The sequence below is a fragment of the Telopea speciosissima genome, chromosome 3, assembly GCF_018873765.1.
Source record: "Telopea speciosissima isolate NSW1024214 ecotype Mountain lineage chromosome 3, Tspe_v1, whole genome shotgun sequence".
Taxonomy (NCBI): Eukaryota; Viridiplantae; Streptophyta; class Magnoliopsida; order Proteales; family Proteaceae; genus Telopea; species Telopea speciosissima.
In genome coordinates, this window is record NC_057918.1 from 59,221,552 (window position 1) to 59,239,209 (window position 17,658).

Below are 17,658 nucleotides of genomic sequence, written 5' to 3' on the forward strand. Positions count from 1 at the left end.
ACTTAAACAATTCATCCTTATAACGCGGTCCAATGGTCGGCAACATTTTTTAATGTTTAAGCTTCCAAGTTCCAACTGGTAAAAATTAAAAGTGGTTTTTGTATTCTTTGTTTGATTTACACGCTTTTAAGTTTGGAAAAATTACATGATTAGCTACTTTTAGGTTTTCATTTACAAAACTGTCCACTTTATGTTTGAGTTAATAAAAATAGACAAAAATAAGTTAAGGTTTACAAAACTAGACAAAATAGTCTCTCCCTCCCTCACTTACTTTTTTAGATATTTTTACCCTTGCAATTGACTTCTCGCCCAGGCATCTTGAGTAATCACAGGGAAGGGAAGAGAGGGGCAGGTTTGGATAGCAGAGAATGGTGGTGGCGGGGACAGGGGTGGGTTGCAGGGAACGAAGGATGCCTGGGCGAGAAGGTAATGGTAGAGGTAAAAATGTCTACAAAAATAATTTTGGGAGGGAGAGGCACTATTTTGTCCAGTTTTGTAAACCTTAAATTGTTTTTATCTATTTTTATTAACTCAAACATAAAGTGGCCAGTTTGATAAATGAAAACCCAAAAGTGGCTAATCATGTAATTTTCCCTTTAAGTTTCTTGCAGCAATTTATAATGACGACTTGGGATTTAATAAACCCTTTTGAATAAACAGTACCTTAAGTAGTTTTAGTTGTTACCTACCAATTAAGAATAGATAGTGGTGGATGATGTTTTAGTAAACAATAGTTAGTCTTATGTAATTTCACATCAAGAAGGTTTGATTTAGCAAATTAAATACGTGCAAGCCTGATCATACCACATGATTTTATGAAATTGAAATTTTTTTTTTTGTTTTTTTTGTTTGGCTTTAATAAACAGCGATTACCCTCGCAGTATTGAGCACACGGTTTTAGTTCACGGTATTGGCAGTTGGCAGCCCAATATTGATATGAATTGATTGATTTCAATATATATATATATATATATAAACTTTTTTTTTTTTTTTATATTATCAAAAAAAACTATTTTTTTTGATAAATTTTTTTTTATTTTTTGACAGTATCAAATCAATCATTGTCGGTACCGTTGCATATTAGTCGATATGATTGATACGATATTGATACCTAAGTCCATGATTAAGCTATCAGTTTTATAAACCTAATATCATGTTCGTGATGTTCTAGTCCTTTTTGTTTCATTGTAAAATTTTATATGAAAATTATATTTAATATCAAAATTTTCATTCATGTGAAATTGAATTGTTTCTGTTGTTGATAGACGAGATAAATGAATGATAATGATTTGTTGAGGGGTATTTTGGTCACTTCATCAATAGGGGAGAGACTTTGGTGCTCAATTTCTATTAGCCATCTTAGGAAACTTTTAGTTTATAAGATTTTTTGGATATTTTATGTTAAACATAAATAGTAAAAAAAATTCTATAATTCACCCTTTTACTATAGTTGGAAACCAGGTTTTGACTCAGGCAAGTCATCTAAGTCGAGTAAAGTTAAAACATGAAATCTCATCTGAGTTAGTCCGAGTTTTCATTGATTCAATGTTTTTTTCCTGAGTCATGTTAATTGGGGATATATATATTCATAGGCCATATGTTTGATCTACAATTAAACAAAAACCTAGGATTTTTGTTCATTGTCTTTAATATTAGCACATTTTTTCTTCTCACATGTGCAGCAACCGTAGCCTCAGGTTTTGAAAAGGATGCGTCGAAAAATCTGATTTTATAACTATGTTTTTTTTACATGGTAAAAATAAACCCTAAGATGAAAACTCTTAAAAGGATAATGCTCATAAATGAATATGAAAAACGAAAAAAATTCAATTGAATATTTTTGCAGTTTTACTTGGAAACAAATGAAGAATTATATTTTGTTTTTGTTTTTTTTTTCTTCATAAACAGATGGAGACTTATTAGTGAAAATGACATCTGGTTGGGGCAAGAATTTTAACTCAGAATCAGGGTGGAATTGGTTTCCGTCGATTCCAATCTAATCGGATCTAGATTGGAATCAGTTGAAATTGATCCCAAAAACCCTAGAATTGACTATTCTGGAGTGACTGAAATCAGGATTGGTCATGGTCGATTCCATTCTGAATCGATCGAATCAACCGGTTCGATTTCGATTTTTGAAACAGTGGATTGGGATCAGGAAATATTGAAACAGAAATAAGGAATGAGTAGAAACTGATACAGCCTAATCCTGTGGCTTATTTCTATCTTATCTTTAATCATGAGATATTAATACATAATGATACATATATTGTCAAAAGTGTGTAGACAAAATTTCCCATCATTGCTTATCAAGATTGTCTTCTTTTGGCCTCCTCAAGTTCCCAAATGGGGTTCCTCTGATGACTTCATAGATGTTAAGACAACTTAATTGAGTTAAAAATCACATTTATTATACAAGATTATGATATATACTTTCCAACTTTACTAATGAACTAGTCAGAATAGTATTAAGTCTTCTACTAATCTGTTAATTAACCAAAATAAAAACCCAGAAAGCGATGAACTTGCTAATGAGTTAAAGTCAGAATCACTTTCAGAAAAGCAAGAAAACGACCTCTACTGGACAAAGTTAATTAAGAGTCGTTATTTACCAAAATAAAAAAAATAAAAAAAGAATTAAGAGTCGTATTAGACTAGCTAATTGACTCCCTCACTACGCAAAGAAAAGGCTTTCTGTATATTGCTTTTTACCTACTCTTGAAGGAAGATTCACACAGTTCCACTCACAAACACATGGTGGGCTATATACTCTATAATGGATTATCTAACTTGGTTTGTACAAAAGAGGTAACTTTCACAATTTTGACCATGCATTGTGATTGAATAAAGCTATACCTGTAGGGAGAGAGAGAGAGAGACAGAGAGAGACAGAGAGAGAGAGAGAGGGGGGTTATTCCATTTTCCATCATCCATCCATGGAGTTTATTGATCAAACTCTGGTGAGCTGTTGACAATAACTACACAAAGTTATTACTTACAAGTCTACATGAGATGAAAACAACTATAAAGGAACTTAGATTCAATAGTGTTTGTTTGGTCCATTTTGGACAGTAATTATGCAGTAAGTCATGACTACAAGTCTACAAGAGAAGACAACCCATCATAAGAGGGATCTTTATCCTCTCAGGTTCCTGTTTGGTACAGTTCATCCGGTTCCTCTCATATGGGGGCGGAAATGACGACCTTATCTCTTGCCCGAACTCACTGTCCAGGTAGGATCCATCCCCCTCTTATTAGAGGCACTAGGGAACTGTACCGGACAGAGAACCTAAGAGGATAATTTTCCTTTGCTGGGTGAGGTCTCAACCTGAGCGCTTTGATCCTATCTCTCTCTGTAATGTACATCACATCTATCTCCACAGATGTATGGCTATGGAGAGGTATACAGAGAAGAGAGAAAGAGAGGCAATGAGGAGTAGAGGATCCAAAGCAGAACAACAATGAATAAGCTTTGATCATAAAATGTGTGGGGGTTCCGGGTTCAGTCTGATTGGGTCACTTATTGTTGGTCTTTCGGATCAAGTGCTTACAGCTACTCTAAAACCAATTGATGGTAGAGAGTGTGAGGTTATTTCCTTACGATGGTTAGTCCTAGAGTTGCGAAGAGATGCTAACCTTCTAGGTCCAACACTTATGAACCATTTAACGTCATTGCCCTTCACCTAGGTGTCAATTTCTGCCCAAACCAATTAAATTGGCTGAAAACACTAAGAAAAGATTGAACCGAACCCTTATCAGCTTGACTTTAGTTCGGGTTTTTATGAAACCAATACAAATTGAAATGGACTGGATCAGAACCAAACCGAACCAATAAAAAAAAAGCCAAAAATAATTGAAAAGAAACTATTCCCATTATTTTCAAGGGGAAATTTCTTAGATCTACGAGATTAAAAAAAAGAATTACAAGATAAGTATATTTTAAATTTGTTTTACATCCATAAATTTATATTTTGAAAAGATTTACCTAATCCCCAAATTAGTTAGTGCTCATCCCACCCAACAAAAAAATATAATTAAACTTCCTAATATACCCTTTGACTCACTTTTTTTTCCTAAAAAAAAGCTAAAGATAATGCTTAATAGCTTAACCGTTTGCACTTTGAACAACTCATTGAGTTCTCTCTTATTTCTATTTGGTAGGAAACTTGCAGAAACTAGCAAAAGTGGTGCTCACTAGGTGCTTCCCTCTTATCGTTATCCCTCTTTCACTCCTTGTTTTAATCCTCCAGTGGTTACCACAGGTAAAAGGGAGGTGTACATGGTTGGGATTAAGGCTCTAATTATTTATGTTATCAGTTTTGACAGAATGGAAATAACCAGAAGTGGATCTCTTTAAAGATGTGTGTTGCGAGGTTGGATCTCTGAAAATGGTTCTCTTAGCTAGAAGAATGTATTCTTCGGTTTCCATGTTAATTCTTGGACCATTTAGGGAGAAAAAAAAATTCGATATTCCAGAAGGAAAAAGAAAAAAAAAAAACAATCCAAACCTCTACAAGAAAGAAAGAAAAAAAAAAAAAAGAAGCTGCAATAGGGACAAAGAAAGTGAGAGAGAGCCAATATTCACCGGGAATAATGAAGATGATTAACTAGTGAAAGAGGGATAACGAGATAGAGGGAAGCACCTAGCCGACTTCTACTAATCTTGCAAGTTTCTCACTAAATAGATAGAAAAGGGAATTCAATAAATTGTGCAAACGGTTACACTATTAAACATTATCTTTAGCTTCTTTTTAGGGGAAAAAATGAGTCAAAGGGTATATTAGGAAGTTTAGTTATATGTTTTTGTTGGGCGAGACAGGCACTAACTAATTTGGAGATTAGGTAAATCTTTTAAAAATGTAAATTTATGGATGTAAAATAAATTTAAAATATATTTATCTTGTAATTCTTTTTTTAATCTCGTAGATCTAAGAAATTGTCCCTATTTTCAATGTATATAATATGGACAGACAAAAAAGTAACAACTTAATAACAGACCAATAAGAGCTCGTAAAGTCAACCTGATAAACGATGAAATCAAATCAGACCAAAATCGAATTTCAGATTACCAGTTTGGTTTCGATTTGAACTAGTACCAACTCGAAATCAGTTCAACCCGATCGAACAAGACCAAACCGGCCATTTGTCACCCCTACCTTAACCAAACTAATTGGCTCAAAATGCGAGCTCCTACATCCGCACCAGGTTTTAATGATTTCCATTAATTATATTTTTTTTGGGTACCATATTAATTATTTCCTAAATATTGAAATGTCAAATAATTAATTCCTCACAAGCGACAGCCTTAAACCCAGACTGTTCTTCCCTCTCTCTCTCTCTCTTCTCTCTCTCTCTCTCTCTCTCTCTCTCTCTCTCTCTTTCTGTCTCTGATCCCAAATTAACATATTTTAGAAAAAGAAAAAGAGAATGCCATCCGTTCATGCACAGTGCACGCCGCTCTTATACTAGATATAAGATACCTAAAATGACCACTACATCTCTAGTCATTTTCATCTTTTTAGGGAGTACGGCTATCATTACGTGCTCCCTGCGTTGGCGTTCTTAGAAAAAATATCTCTTTATTTTCACTTGTGAATCTGCCAAGACCACCAAGCTTGGGCTATGATTGGGCTCACACTAGACCTGGCTGGGCCAGGGTGGAGCCTTAAATCTAGTTGAACCTTACTACAAGTTCGCCAATTCTGACTTAGTCTTTATTTTTTTTCGAATTCTTTTTTGTTAATTTCGTTAAGGGGAAGCTATCAGGTATCAAATGACCAATTTACCCCATTGGACCACAGTGGACCCGGTGAAGCCGTGTTCCAAATTGTTTTGTCCAATAAACGATAGTAGTTGGCCCAGCAAGGTGGAACCGACGAATACTACCTCTCTAGAATCTGATGGTATTTTGGTAAATAGAGAATAAACACAGGGACTATTTAAGAAGGTATCATGGCTTAAATGCCAAGAGAGAAAAAGGGTGATAAGCACCTTGGCCACGCAGGGGAAGCTCAGTTTCCGGCGAAAATTCCTGCAAAGAGTCTGATGTGCCTGCAAGTTCAAGTCATCTGAATGAGGTTTCTCCATTAAAAGGGTTCGAAGGATCTATCTATCTATTATCTCTTGTAAAGAGTTTCTGGGTTCTTCTCCGTTCGATTTCATCGAGAAACCCTTCAAGTTTCTTCCTTTTTTTTTGTTTCCTTACTTTTTTTGTTCCCTGAAGAGCCAGGGAAGAATGACTTCGGAGTTGATATTCAGAGGGCATGAGAGCCAACCTCAGGTGGATATGTACTCGCCGAAACCTCCGAAGCCATGGCTTTCGGTGACTCGCCCAATTAGGTATATGCTTCGGGAGCAGCGACTCGTTTTCGTTCTTGTAGGCATCGCCATCGCAACCCTTGTCTTCACACTGATTCCATCTTCCTCCTCTTCGTCTTCAGTTCCATCGATATACGGCAACAACTACGAATCGATCCCTGAGGTGTATTTCCCTACGGGATCGGGATCGAAGGTGTTATCGCACAGAGTGGCTTACGAGCAGAGAGGGGGTTTTGGGCAGGTGAATTCGGGAGGGAAGGTGCCTCTAGGGTTAAAGAGAAAGGGGCTGAGGATCGTGGTGACTGGTGGAGCTGGGTTCGTGGGTAGTCACCTGGTGGATCGTTTGATCAATCGAGGAGATAGCGTAATTGTCGTGGACAATTTCTTCACAGGAAGGAAGGAGAACGTAATGCATCACTTTGGGAACCCTAGGTTCGAATTGATACGACATGATGTGGTGGAGCCGCTATTGTTGGAGGTGGATCAGATCTATCACTTGGCTTGCCCTGCATCACCTGTGCATTACAAGTTCAATCCAGTCAAGACCATCAAGACCAATGTGGTGGGTACCCTCAACATGCTTGGACTGGCCAAGAGGGTTGGTGCTCGATTCCTGCTCACTAGCACCAGTGAGGTGTATGGTGATCCCCTTCAGCATCCCCAGGTCGAAACTTACTGGGGAAACGTCAACCCCATTGGTACCTCTCTCCCTGCTCTGTTTTCTTGTTTTTTTTTTTTTTTTTTTGGTTAATCCCCCTTCTTTCCATCTGATTCCGATCGCAAGCTTCTTGCTTGGATCTGGTCGTAATTGTTTCAGAAATTTTGGGGTTAACGCTTAATTTATTCCCGTAATTTTCGGGAACGATCGAACCTGAACTGAAACTTGGGAAACTTCAAACTTGCAGAGTTTAGATATAATTGGAATTGGGTTATTGGGTATTCTTTCTAAATTTGAATGGTGTTAGTGAGTAGTGACTAAAAACAGTGTGGAACAATGACAGGGGTTCGGAGCTGTTACGATGAAGGGAAAAGAACAGCAGAGACATTAACGATGGATTACCACAGAGGAGCTGGAGTTGCAGTCAGGATTGCTCGAATCTTCAACACATACGGTCCTCGTATGTGCATCGACGATGGCCGTGTCGTTAGTAATTTTGTTGCTCAGGTGGGTCTATTTGTTCTTAATTTTTTTTCTTATTGGTCTTAATGATTTTTGTAAAAGGAAGGAAGTGAAGAAGAAACTGATTACTCCATTATTGATTTGATTAATGGGGGGATTCAGGCACTGAGGAAGGAGCCTATGACTGTGTACGGTGACGGAAAGCAAACCAGGAGTTTCCAATACGTGTCCGATCTGGTGAGTGAGACCCCCATCACTACTACAACACAACCTCTTTTCTTTCTCTTAGAACTACCTTCCATGGATGGTGTACCAAAGAAAAGTCAACGTTCACAAGTTTTAAATTTAAGAAAAATAAAACCATAAAAATTAAATTCCTTAATTTTTGGAATGGACTGGTGAGGGTGGGGACTGGACTGTGGGGCCCATTTCTCTTTCTCTGAAAAAATTCTTGTATTATTAGTGTAGATGAAGAGTAAAATTGATGGTGGTGTGGGTTTTTTTGTTGTTATGTGGTGTTTGGTTTGAGAACAGGTGGAAGGGTTGATGAGGCTAATGGAAGGGGAACATGTGGGTCCCTTTAATCTTGGGAACCCAGGGGAGTTCACAATGCTGGAGCTGGCTCAGGTGGTCCAAGAGACTATAGACCCAAATGCCAAGATAGAGTTCAGGGCCAACACAGAGGACGACCCACATAAGAGGAAGCCTGATATCTCCAAGGCTAAGGAGCTCTTGGGGTGGGAGCCCAACATCTCTCTCCGCAAAGGTCTCCCACTCATGGTCTCCGATTTCCGTCAGCGAATCTTTGGAGACCACAAGGACGGCACCGGCGACTCGTCTGCTTGATCATCTTTTACATCACCGACACTACCACCACCTCATCATAGGTCTACTAAAACAGAATATAATATATTAATTTTGAGAGAGATTCAGTTCTGTTGGAAAATCCGTGTGTGTCTTAAACAAGAAGCAGTGGTAGTAGTAGCAACTGCCCTTTTGTCCTAAAATTTTCTAGTTTTTTTTTTCTTTTTTTGTGGGTTTCGTTTATGTTTTTTCTTGTTTTTTTGTTTTATCATTTTGTAATTTGTACTTTTTATTTTTATTCCAGAAATTTTAAATATCATCATTATAGGTGGCACCGTGCCAGTGTGGCATGCTTCCAAATGCCAATTGGCATAATTATTGTGTTTGGTTGTCTGGTGAATGAGAGTATCTTCTACTCTTTGCTCCATTTTTGGGTAGCCAATTGGCGTCTCATTAATAATAATTAATAATAATTAATAATAATTAATAATAATTAAAAATAAATAAATAAAGTAGCCAATTAAGCACTGGAAGACATTCCAACTGAAACTCTACATAATTTTCCTGCATGGACTATCTATCCATTTTGGTATGGTTAACTAATAATAGATTGATGTGAAATAATTGATACGCCATTTTTCAAATGTCAGAATGTACCTTAACCATATGTGACCCAAAATGAACAACGGGGTTTGTTTCTCTTTTATCTTTCTTTCCCCACCGAATGATTTCTGTATTGCACCCAGCACCAAACACACAAAGTGTCTTTTGAACCCTGACATCACAAAATTCCAAACAATGCACGGACTCTGCAGTGCCCTACATGGTTTGGTTTGGCCTAAATCATAGTAGTAGGGATGTAAATGAATAATTGAAATCCGTTTCGTATCCGTGTTCGTATTCGTTTAGCACTATTCGAATTTGTCCAAAAGCTAAACGGATACAGATACGGATAGACTATAGCTATCCAAAAAGCTATATTTACATGTAAACGGATAAAATATCTGATCAGTATTCGTGTCCGTATCCGTTTAGCACTATTTGAATTTGCCCGATAGCTAATTGGATGCGGATGCAGATATAGCACTATCCGAGCTGAATTTGATCCGTTTACAACCCTAATTCATGAATTTTTCTCCTCTCAGGTTCTCTGCCCGGTCAGGTTCGTAGGTTCCTCTCATAGGGAGGGTGGAAATAACGACCTCACCTCACTCGGGTAGTGTGTTAGGGCAGGGGGTGAGGTTGTCATCTCCGGTCTCCTATGAGAGGAACCTATGAACCTGACCGGGCAGGGAACCTGAGAAGAGTTAAGTACCTAATTCATAGGCTCTTTTCATATAACTTTTAGGAGGGAAAGAGACCAGTGTTGCCGGTGCCAAACATAGGAGTACAAGATAACCGTCCAGTGCAGGGGCAGCACATCGTACGCATCCAGACAACATTCTTTCTCCTATTTTAAGAAAAGGGTTCTCTAATCTTACAAGCGCGGCATAGAAAGAGAAGCAGAGAACCCTGTGGGATATACTAAGCAGAAAGCTTAAGAACATTTTCCAAACTTTTATTACTGAGACCTAATCAAATTTGGGGGATTTTTGGAAACTGATGATGGGATCACTTCAACATTTCTAAACTATAAAAATACTATAACTTAGACCCTCTCTTGTACCTACTGATCTCCCCACCTCCTTTTGTTGCTTTTTTTTGTAGTTTTGGCCGGAGTTTCTCCCATGTCAGATTATTCTAATGAACTGCTCAGGTTAGGACCAAAAACCACTTCAAATGTGGCCAAGAAAACTTCAATTGGTAACCTGATGATTCCTGATCAAATTTAAAGAAAAAAGAAAAAAAACTCTCCTTCATTTGTATGGGCCGTAATGCATGCTGCATAGGCATGCCTCAGCCGCAAGGCACACTCAAAACAGTGGGATGGGATCCCCCGCTTTACATAGCATAGGCCTCACTTGCTGGATATCCACACTATGCTTCGTGCTGTGATGCACCTTACAGATCCCAACATTTACATTTCTCCAGGTTGGGGCTGGGCTTGAAAATTCTTATTTAGCTCGGCACAGTGAACTGTATGAGCTAGATATCTTATGAAGGGTTTCTAGGATTAAACCCAAAACTGATTCCGCTTTACTTGAACCTTTGTTATAACAACAATTATGACATGATAAACACCTACCAAAATTCCTGCCAAGAAAACTTTAATGCTATAATGGTTGTTTCAATAAAAAATTCCAAATAGATTTAAAGGATTAGAGCAAAGGTACTATCTCTCTTAATAATACTGACCATACCAACCACAGAACTAACAGAATTGCTTGGCCTGGTGTAATCCACTTAAAAAATGTAATTACAAATTCTTATCATCACTAGTCTGAGAACCGCAACTGAATCTAGAAATGCGAAAGACCCCAGAAGAAACCAAATGGATCAATTTATTTTAAGATGATAGTAGAAAAAAACCATTAAAATGACCTATAACAGAACGAAGGCCATAACATTACAGAAGTAAACAACAATGCAACTTAATTTATTTCAACTTGAAATAACCAGTATTAGACAACTTAAGTCCCTTTGCTGCTTTTAAGGAGTGAGATTCATAGTTCTTTCAAGTCTAAATCACACTTTCCTATTGTTAGTGTAGGTTCAAACCCATTCTACAAGATGAAAGAGGTTACACAACAAATATATAAAACCATAAATGCATGTATAATCTTAAGGTAATGTAGAACATGCAGCAGATTATAAGGAATCTAGACAGAGAAGGTTGGAATTCCAAACAACAGACACTATAGCTTTTGTTGGTGGTTTGACAAAATAGGTACTCAACCCAACAAATTAACTACACTTGACAATGAATACAGCAAACTATAAACCATGTTGCTCTGTAAAGAATAACCTTTTTTTTATATTTTATTTTAGATGGGTATTCTATTCTAAGGGTGGAGGGAGAGGGAAGATTCGAACTTGAGACCTCCTATAGTAGGGTGGGCTTTTACACACCACACTCTACCAACTACGCTAAGCAGTTGTTCTGATAGCCTTTATTCAGTCTAATCAAAGATTCTTAGGCCCCGTTTGTTTAGCGGAATAGTTTGCAAGGGATGGAAAAGTTGTGGTAAAATGCTAACATGGCATTGCAACAATCCCACCCGAGGCTGTTTGTTTGCAAGGGGATGGAAATGTTGAGATAATGGATGGAACATAATGATTACCATTGTCGGCTGACATGGCATTGCAAATCCCATTATTTTCCCACCTCTTGGCTTTACAAAGTCCCATGAAATACATGGGATTTTGTAACTTTCCCATGGAATGCTACAGTAATCCATCAACTCTTTACTTTTCCAAACACATGGGACCTACCCGTCAGTAATCCCACATCTCACCCACCCCATAAACCCCACTAAACAAACGGGGCTAGGGCTGCAATAGGGTCGGGTTGGGCCGGGCTTTATAGAATCCTAACCCAACCCTAAGTCCCCTTAGTTGGGCCCAAACCCGACCCAACCCTGACTCAGGGCCAGAAAAATCCAACCCTAACCCGCCCTCAGGGTCGGGTCGGGCTAACCCTGATTGGCCCTGATCATGGGGAGGGGAAGGAAATGCATGGGCTGGAATGGGCCAGGGAGAAAATTATCAATTTTACATAAAATAATACTGTAATAAAATGTATTATATTACTTATTGTCTTCATATATAATATATTATATAACAAACTGTGTGTGACATTTAAAGTTTATAATATATATCAATATATATTTTATAGTATAACTTAAATAGGGTCGGGCCGGGCCAGGCTTAGCCCAAGGCCTCAATCCTAACCCGACCCGACACTAACTCAGGGCCAGAAATTTTCTGCCTGGACCAGCCCTCAGGGCCAAATATCTTAGCCCAGGCCCTGTTTGGGCTTAAGGCGGGTTCGGGCCAATAGGGCCAAACTTGCACCCCTAAACAGGGTCTTACTGATGTAGTCATGATGACGAGCATTTAATGCCCACCCCACTTTCTCCCTCTCTTCCAATGTTTTCCTCAAGCAACCGCTCGTTTCTAATGACTCTTTATTTTCTAGTTTATTTTGAATCCTCCCCTTATGAGCTGCACCAATTTGGTATTAGAATGAATTCAGATTCTTCTGACGAGCAAGTCTAAAAAGTTGACCCAAAATCAAGAAGCACACTTGACAACCCTCTCTTCCAAGATCTTTAATGTAGTTCTAGGTTGAATATAATTTAACTAGAAGCCAAAATTAGAATCTGTTCTTCAAAGGGAGATTCAGCTAGGGTTAAACTAATGGAAAAAGTAAAATTTAGGGATAGGATTTAGTGGGGTTTAGGGTTTGATGGTACAGTTAGGGTTAGATGATGTATAAAAGTCTTCCAGTGAAGGTTACGCCAACAAATAACAAGTCTAAGACTGCTGGACAGAATAGGCAGAACGTTATGGAGTCTAGGGTTAGGGTTTTGAAAGATGGGAAATTGCAGCTTTAGGGTTAATGGCTGGGAAGAATTACACCAGCCTTGGATCGAGTTTCCCAGATGGGCAGTAGAACACTCGGCCCAAGTATGGGGCAGTTCTCACGGTTGGAATTGGTTGTGAGGGTTGTGGGAAGACTAGAAAAAGAGAAGAAGAAGTTGAGGGTTTTGATTCAGGTTCACACTTACTTGTATATTGAAGAACACCTTGAACAGAAGAAACTTTATTGATGTAGAATAATCCTAGAAACCAATGCTTGAACAGAACTTGAATGTAACAACAATGGACAAGAATGGTATCCAATTCGAACCACCCGGGCTTCCCATCGCAAGGTGTTAATCAGATCAAACACCGATTCCGTCAGCCTTAATCAAACACAAGAAAATTTTTCTTAAAAAAAACAAGTTGCAGCAGCAACTTTAGAGTTGAAATTTCAAGAAGTGTGAGGCAAAAAGAGCCCCACGATTTTATTTATTTATAAAGTACTAAAGCCAACAATCCTATTCAGCTTAGGAGTTGAAGACCCCTAGCCGATTTTAATTACATCAACACCTCCTCTCTCAAAACCATGGAGAGGAGGGAGGACAATTAAGTTGTGACATGGCCCTTAACAAGTCACAAGACCTACTAAAACAATTAAATTAAAAATTACTTATTCCACTTAAATTGAACAACTGGTTCAAACCGGTTCAATTTAAAATACAAAAACACTAAAATAAAACTAAGGATGGAATTAAAACAGCTAATCCCGTATGCAACCATATTACCCGTACTCTAAGTTCATAAAAGTAGCCTATTACATTGAAAACTCATGGGATCAGAGGCCCAACATGTATCTAACCCAACCCTGGACTTATTCCCATTAAAATAAGCCCTCTTTTGATGATGTATCTGTATCAATGTTTCTCTAGCAGCAACTCTTTTCTCAAATGCTCTCTTTCCATGACATTTCTAATGGCGCTTTTCCAACAATTATATCCCAATAACTCTTTCCCTCCCCCACCCCCATTATATATAGGGATTCTCTTATTGACACCCTGGTGTCAAATTTGTAACCTTACTTTTTTACCCTTTTTGTATCATATATATATATATATACAATCACACTCGAGAAAGAATCTACTTCAAAGTTGTCGGGAGGACTACGCTCTAAAAGTGGGCACCACTATTCATCAAGATGGAATTCCGCTTTGTTTTTGAAGGTGATCAAAATGATTCGACGAAAATCGGGCATACATTTGAGAGAGAGAGAGAGAGAGAACGACGTGTTTGGGTCAAGTGAGTTGCAATGCTCTTGAAAAAAACCTTTTCTCGGATGAGATATCAAATCATTTACTCTCGCTTTCCTAGTAAGGGCAGGAAAAGGATGAGCATAACTGGCATCGGCAAAAGAAGCGGTCAGTCAAGTTTAGGCGGGTTGGTACTGAATCAACTAACGAGCGGGGAGGGGCTCAATAGTAGGTATATATATATATATTTGAAGTAGAGTTGATACATTGTAATTTTGGAACTTGTGGGTGTGGTGAACCCCACTATGAGTTTGAAGTCATCTTGTGGTGATTGGATAAGAGAACCCCAAAGAAACCCATAGTTAAGTAGTCATCTCTAACCCTTGAGTTAAGTCCATAGTTCAAAAACTCATCGAGACTCAAAAATCTCGACATGATCAAGACAAAACTGCATACGAAATATTAAAGAAGCATTGTTTTGATCGAGTTTTCCAAGATTTCGATCGAGTTTTCTGAGATCCCGATTACGGTGTCTATGACATATGTATTGCTCACTGTACTTGGGTAGTGTGTCTATGTAATATGCATTTTTCACTGAACTTTGTAGTTTCTACTTTAAATCTTTAATTATTTCTTAAATAATTATTCGATATTATGTGCCTTCATCCATTATTGCATAATTAACTTATTTTACTTGTTAATTATATCTCATCGCACTCAAACAATGTGTAGAATAGACAATATTACATAAGGGTTCGACGTTTACTACCAATCAAGGGTGCAAATCCAAAACACCAAATTGGGTTCTTTTTTTACAATTTGAAGATTTAAATATGTTTATTAAACCTAAAACAAGCTTCCTCTAAAGTTTCGAAGTCAATTATGACCATTTGCCCACTGAAACATCAAACCGAAACCCAAAAAAAAAATTCACTATCTCACCGAGATTTCGGTTGTATAAGACGAGTTTTGAACTATGGTTAATTTGTCCTCTCTAACCCTTGTTACCCTGTACTTTTCTTCATTTTCTATATAATTAGCATTTTCCTTCTTTTTTTCTTTGGGGAGCAGCATCACTTAGGTTAGCAAGGGTTTGATGGTGATTTAAGTAAACTATATTAAGGGGGAAGTGGGCACACTAAGGCAACAGGAGAATAAAGTTGCTTGAATTAAGGAAGTTGGGCAATCCAGCAAAAATTGAGGCTCGATGAGGTAGGGCAATTATTGATTTTAAAGAAAGAAGGAATTTTATAGAATGGCTAAAGAAGAGTAATAAAGGAATAAAAGGCTGTCCAATTTAGGTGGTCTTGATTTCTCTACAGATTGGATGGTCTAACCAAAATCTCCCAAGAGGCACAAAGATGTAAAACAATTACTTGAGAACTAAATAAAAACATAACCAAAAAAAATTATGTTCAAATAAGCTCAACTAGAGAGAGAGAGAAAAAAAAAGTTCAACTCTACTCTGCGCAGCCAAAGGAATAAATCCACCTTAAAAGGTATAGTTCCAAGTAATGACCAGTGTAAAGGTTAGGAACTGAGAATCTTAAATGGTTAGGATTGTAATAAAAACTAAGAGGCATACTCCAACTCAATCCTTCCTGATGTAGGGCAGGAGTATATAACATACTCTCGCAAGACGAAGAAGGGCCAGGCCTAGCTCGATAGGGGCTGAGTCCAGCTCAGCTGTGGGCTTAGTTAGCTATTTAAGTTTTCTTATCCTTTTCAATTATGTTTGTGATTAGCAATAGGATTTTTGAATTCATAATCATATTAGGATTTGATTTCATAGTCAGATTAGGATTTTGTGTTAGCTTTTCGATATAAGCTTGTAAGAACCAAGAGCTCCATACCATTTTAAGATTATTGAAGTTTGATTTCTGCAATTATGTTGTCCGATTTAGTCATGGTGTGAAGCCTAGGGCACTGGACAGTGGGATTCTGCTCCATTGGTGGGAAGCCATAGTTCTAGGTCTTCCTCTTTTATCTACTTTGTTTTCTTCTTGCAATTAGGTACTGTTAGAATCCTACCTCCATTGATTTTACTGTGCTGTGTTTTGCTAACCGAGTTGTAAAACCCTAATCAGTTTATTGTCTTCATAATATTTTGTTCTTGCAGATTCTTCTCTGAGAGGGTCTAATATTAACCTATGGATACCCTGTTTTTAGATCTCTTTCAGCCTAATTTGATTCTTCACCTGAAGCTGATTTGCTCATCATTTAAGGGTGAGACTTAGGGCATTCAAGGCCCCCCTATTACTGAGTCAAAATGGAACCAGAACCAAAAACGGATCCAGACCAAATAACCGGAACCGAAAAACCAAACCAAAGAGAATTTGGTTACAATTCGGAAATGAGGAACAAAACCGAGGCATGACTTGGTTACTTTCTGGATCCACCATAGGAATCGGCGGTTATAACTGAAACCGAACCGAATGTGGGTACCAATATATTATAGTATATTAATATAGTATAATACAAATATATTATAATATATTTTTCGTTTCGGGTGAATAAACAATTCATTAGCAAAACCCCGAGAAGTGGGAAGAAAAAAGAGGGGGGAGAGGAATACACAGAAAAGAAAGAAAAAAGGGGGGGAGCTATACAAAACCTCAAGCCTTAGGAGGAAGGGGCAGGAGATTAAAAAAGAGAAACAGGTATACCCCAGGAAACAACAATTAATAATACGTCTGTTCCATGGGGAATTAATAAGAGAACCATGGGTTAACAAATGAAGCCTGGAGCTAACATCGAAGAAGATGGCTTTCCAAATCATATTTCAGAGATAAGGAGTTGGAGGTCCATCTTTGAAGATTCCACTCCACCCAAATGTGAGAGATAACAGCCCCAAACACAAGCTTACCTACGATATCACAAATAGTGTTGCCAGAGAAGGTCATGTCCATCCAAAAACCACTCCCTAGAGAAGGGTAGAGGCCTCCTAATACAGGGCCAAATGGAATCTAAAGCTTTTTTATAAACAGAAAAGGCAAAAGGGCAAGAGAAGAAAAGGTGATCGATGTCCTCAAGACATTCCAGCAATGGTTACAAGAGGGGGGAACAGGGAACTGGCGGTGACGGAGAAAGGATTGGGTGGGGAGGCAATGGCTAATGGATCTCCAAACCGTGAAAATATGACAAAACAAGTTTATACTAGGGAACAGTGGGGGCATGGAGCCTAACAAAGTCCCAAGCAAAACTGGAGTAGACGAGACCATTAGGGGATGGGAGCCAGAAGACCTTGTCTAAAGAAGAGGGACGATGTAGATGCCAAGCTGTTTGGCAAGAAATATATCAAAGACACACATAAGAGAAGGCCCAACACAAGGTTTGTTGGCCCTTTGGCCCATTGGGTTGGTTCACCAATTGACTAAGTGAAGGGCTGGTAGTTGTTGGGTCTCCCAAACCCAAATTGTGGGGGCATAAGAGTCATTTTTATTGACAAATTTTGGACTACAGTGCTGGCCGAATTCTTGGTGGGAACCACAAGACTTATCCACTGACTAGAAGAATATCAAGTGAGGTCCACATGAAGAAGCCAGTTGCAACATATTTAGTTTCTATTCTTCTGTAATATTAATTTCTATTTCTTTGTTACTTGAGGTGCAAGTATGGCCCGCTATGTATTGTACAGGCTTTTAGAAGCCTCCCCACAATTTGAATAGTTGAATGAAAATTTGCTTTGAAGCATGAAGATTCTAT

General features: G+C 38.1%; 1 protein-coding gene and 1 long non-coding RNA gene across 2 annotated transcripts in view; one reads left to right on the top strand and one right to left on the bottom strand.

Moving 5' to 3' along the window:
- Window positions 1-8,303, top strand: part of LOC122654389 (UDP-glucuronic acid decarboxylase 2-like) — a 28,255-nt gene extending 19,952 nt beyond the window's left edge. The window contains exons 3-6 of the mRNA XM_043848459.1: window positions 6,230-7,016; window positions 7,320-7,483; window positions 7,601-7,675; window positions 7,973-8,303. Coding sequence (XP_043704394.1) covers window positions 6,236-7,016; window positions 7,320-7,483; window positions 7,601-7,675; window positions 7,973-8,284 — 1,332 coding nt within the window. The 5' untranslated portion in view covers window positions 6,230-6,235 and the 3' untranslated portion in view covers window positions 8,285-8,303. The remainder of the gene's footprint in view (window positions 1-6,229; window positions 7,017-7,319; window positions 7,484-7,600; window positions 7,676-7,972) is intronic.
- A 2,230-nt stretch (window positions 8,304-10,533) lies between these two features.
- Window positions 10,534-14,782, bottom strand: LOC122653455. The gene is made up of 3 exons (XR_006331818.1): window positions 14,770-14,782; window positions 13,038-13,042; window positions 10,534-10,641 (listed from the first exon to the last, which is right to left on the bottom strand). It is a non-coding gene; the product is annotated as an uncharacterized LOC122653455 (long non-coding RNA).
- Window positions 14,783-17,658: the final 2,876 nt, after the last annotated feature.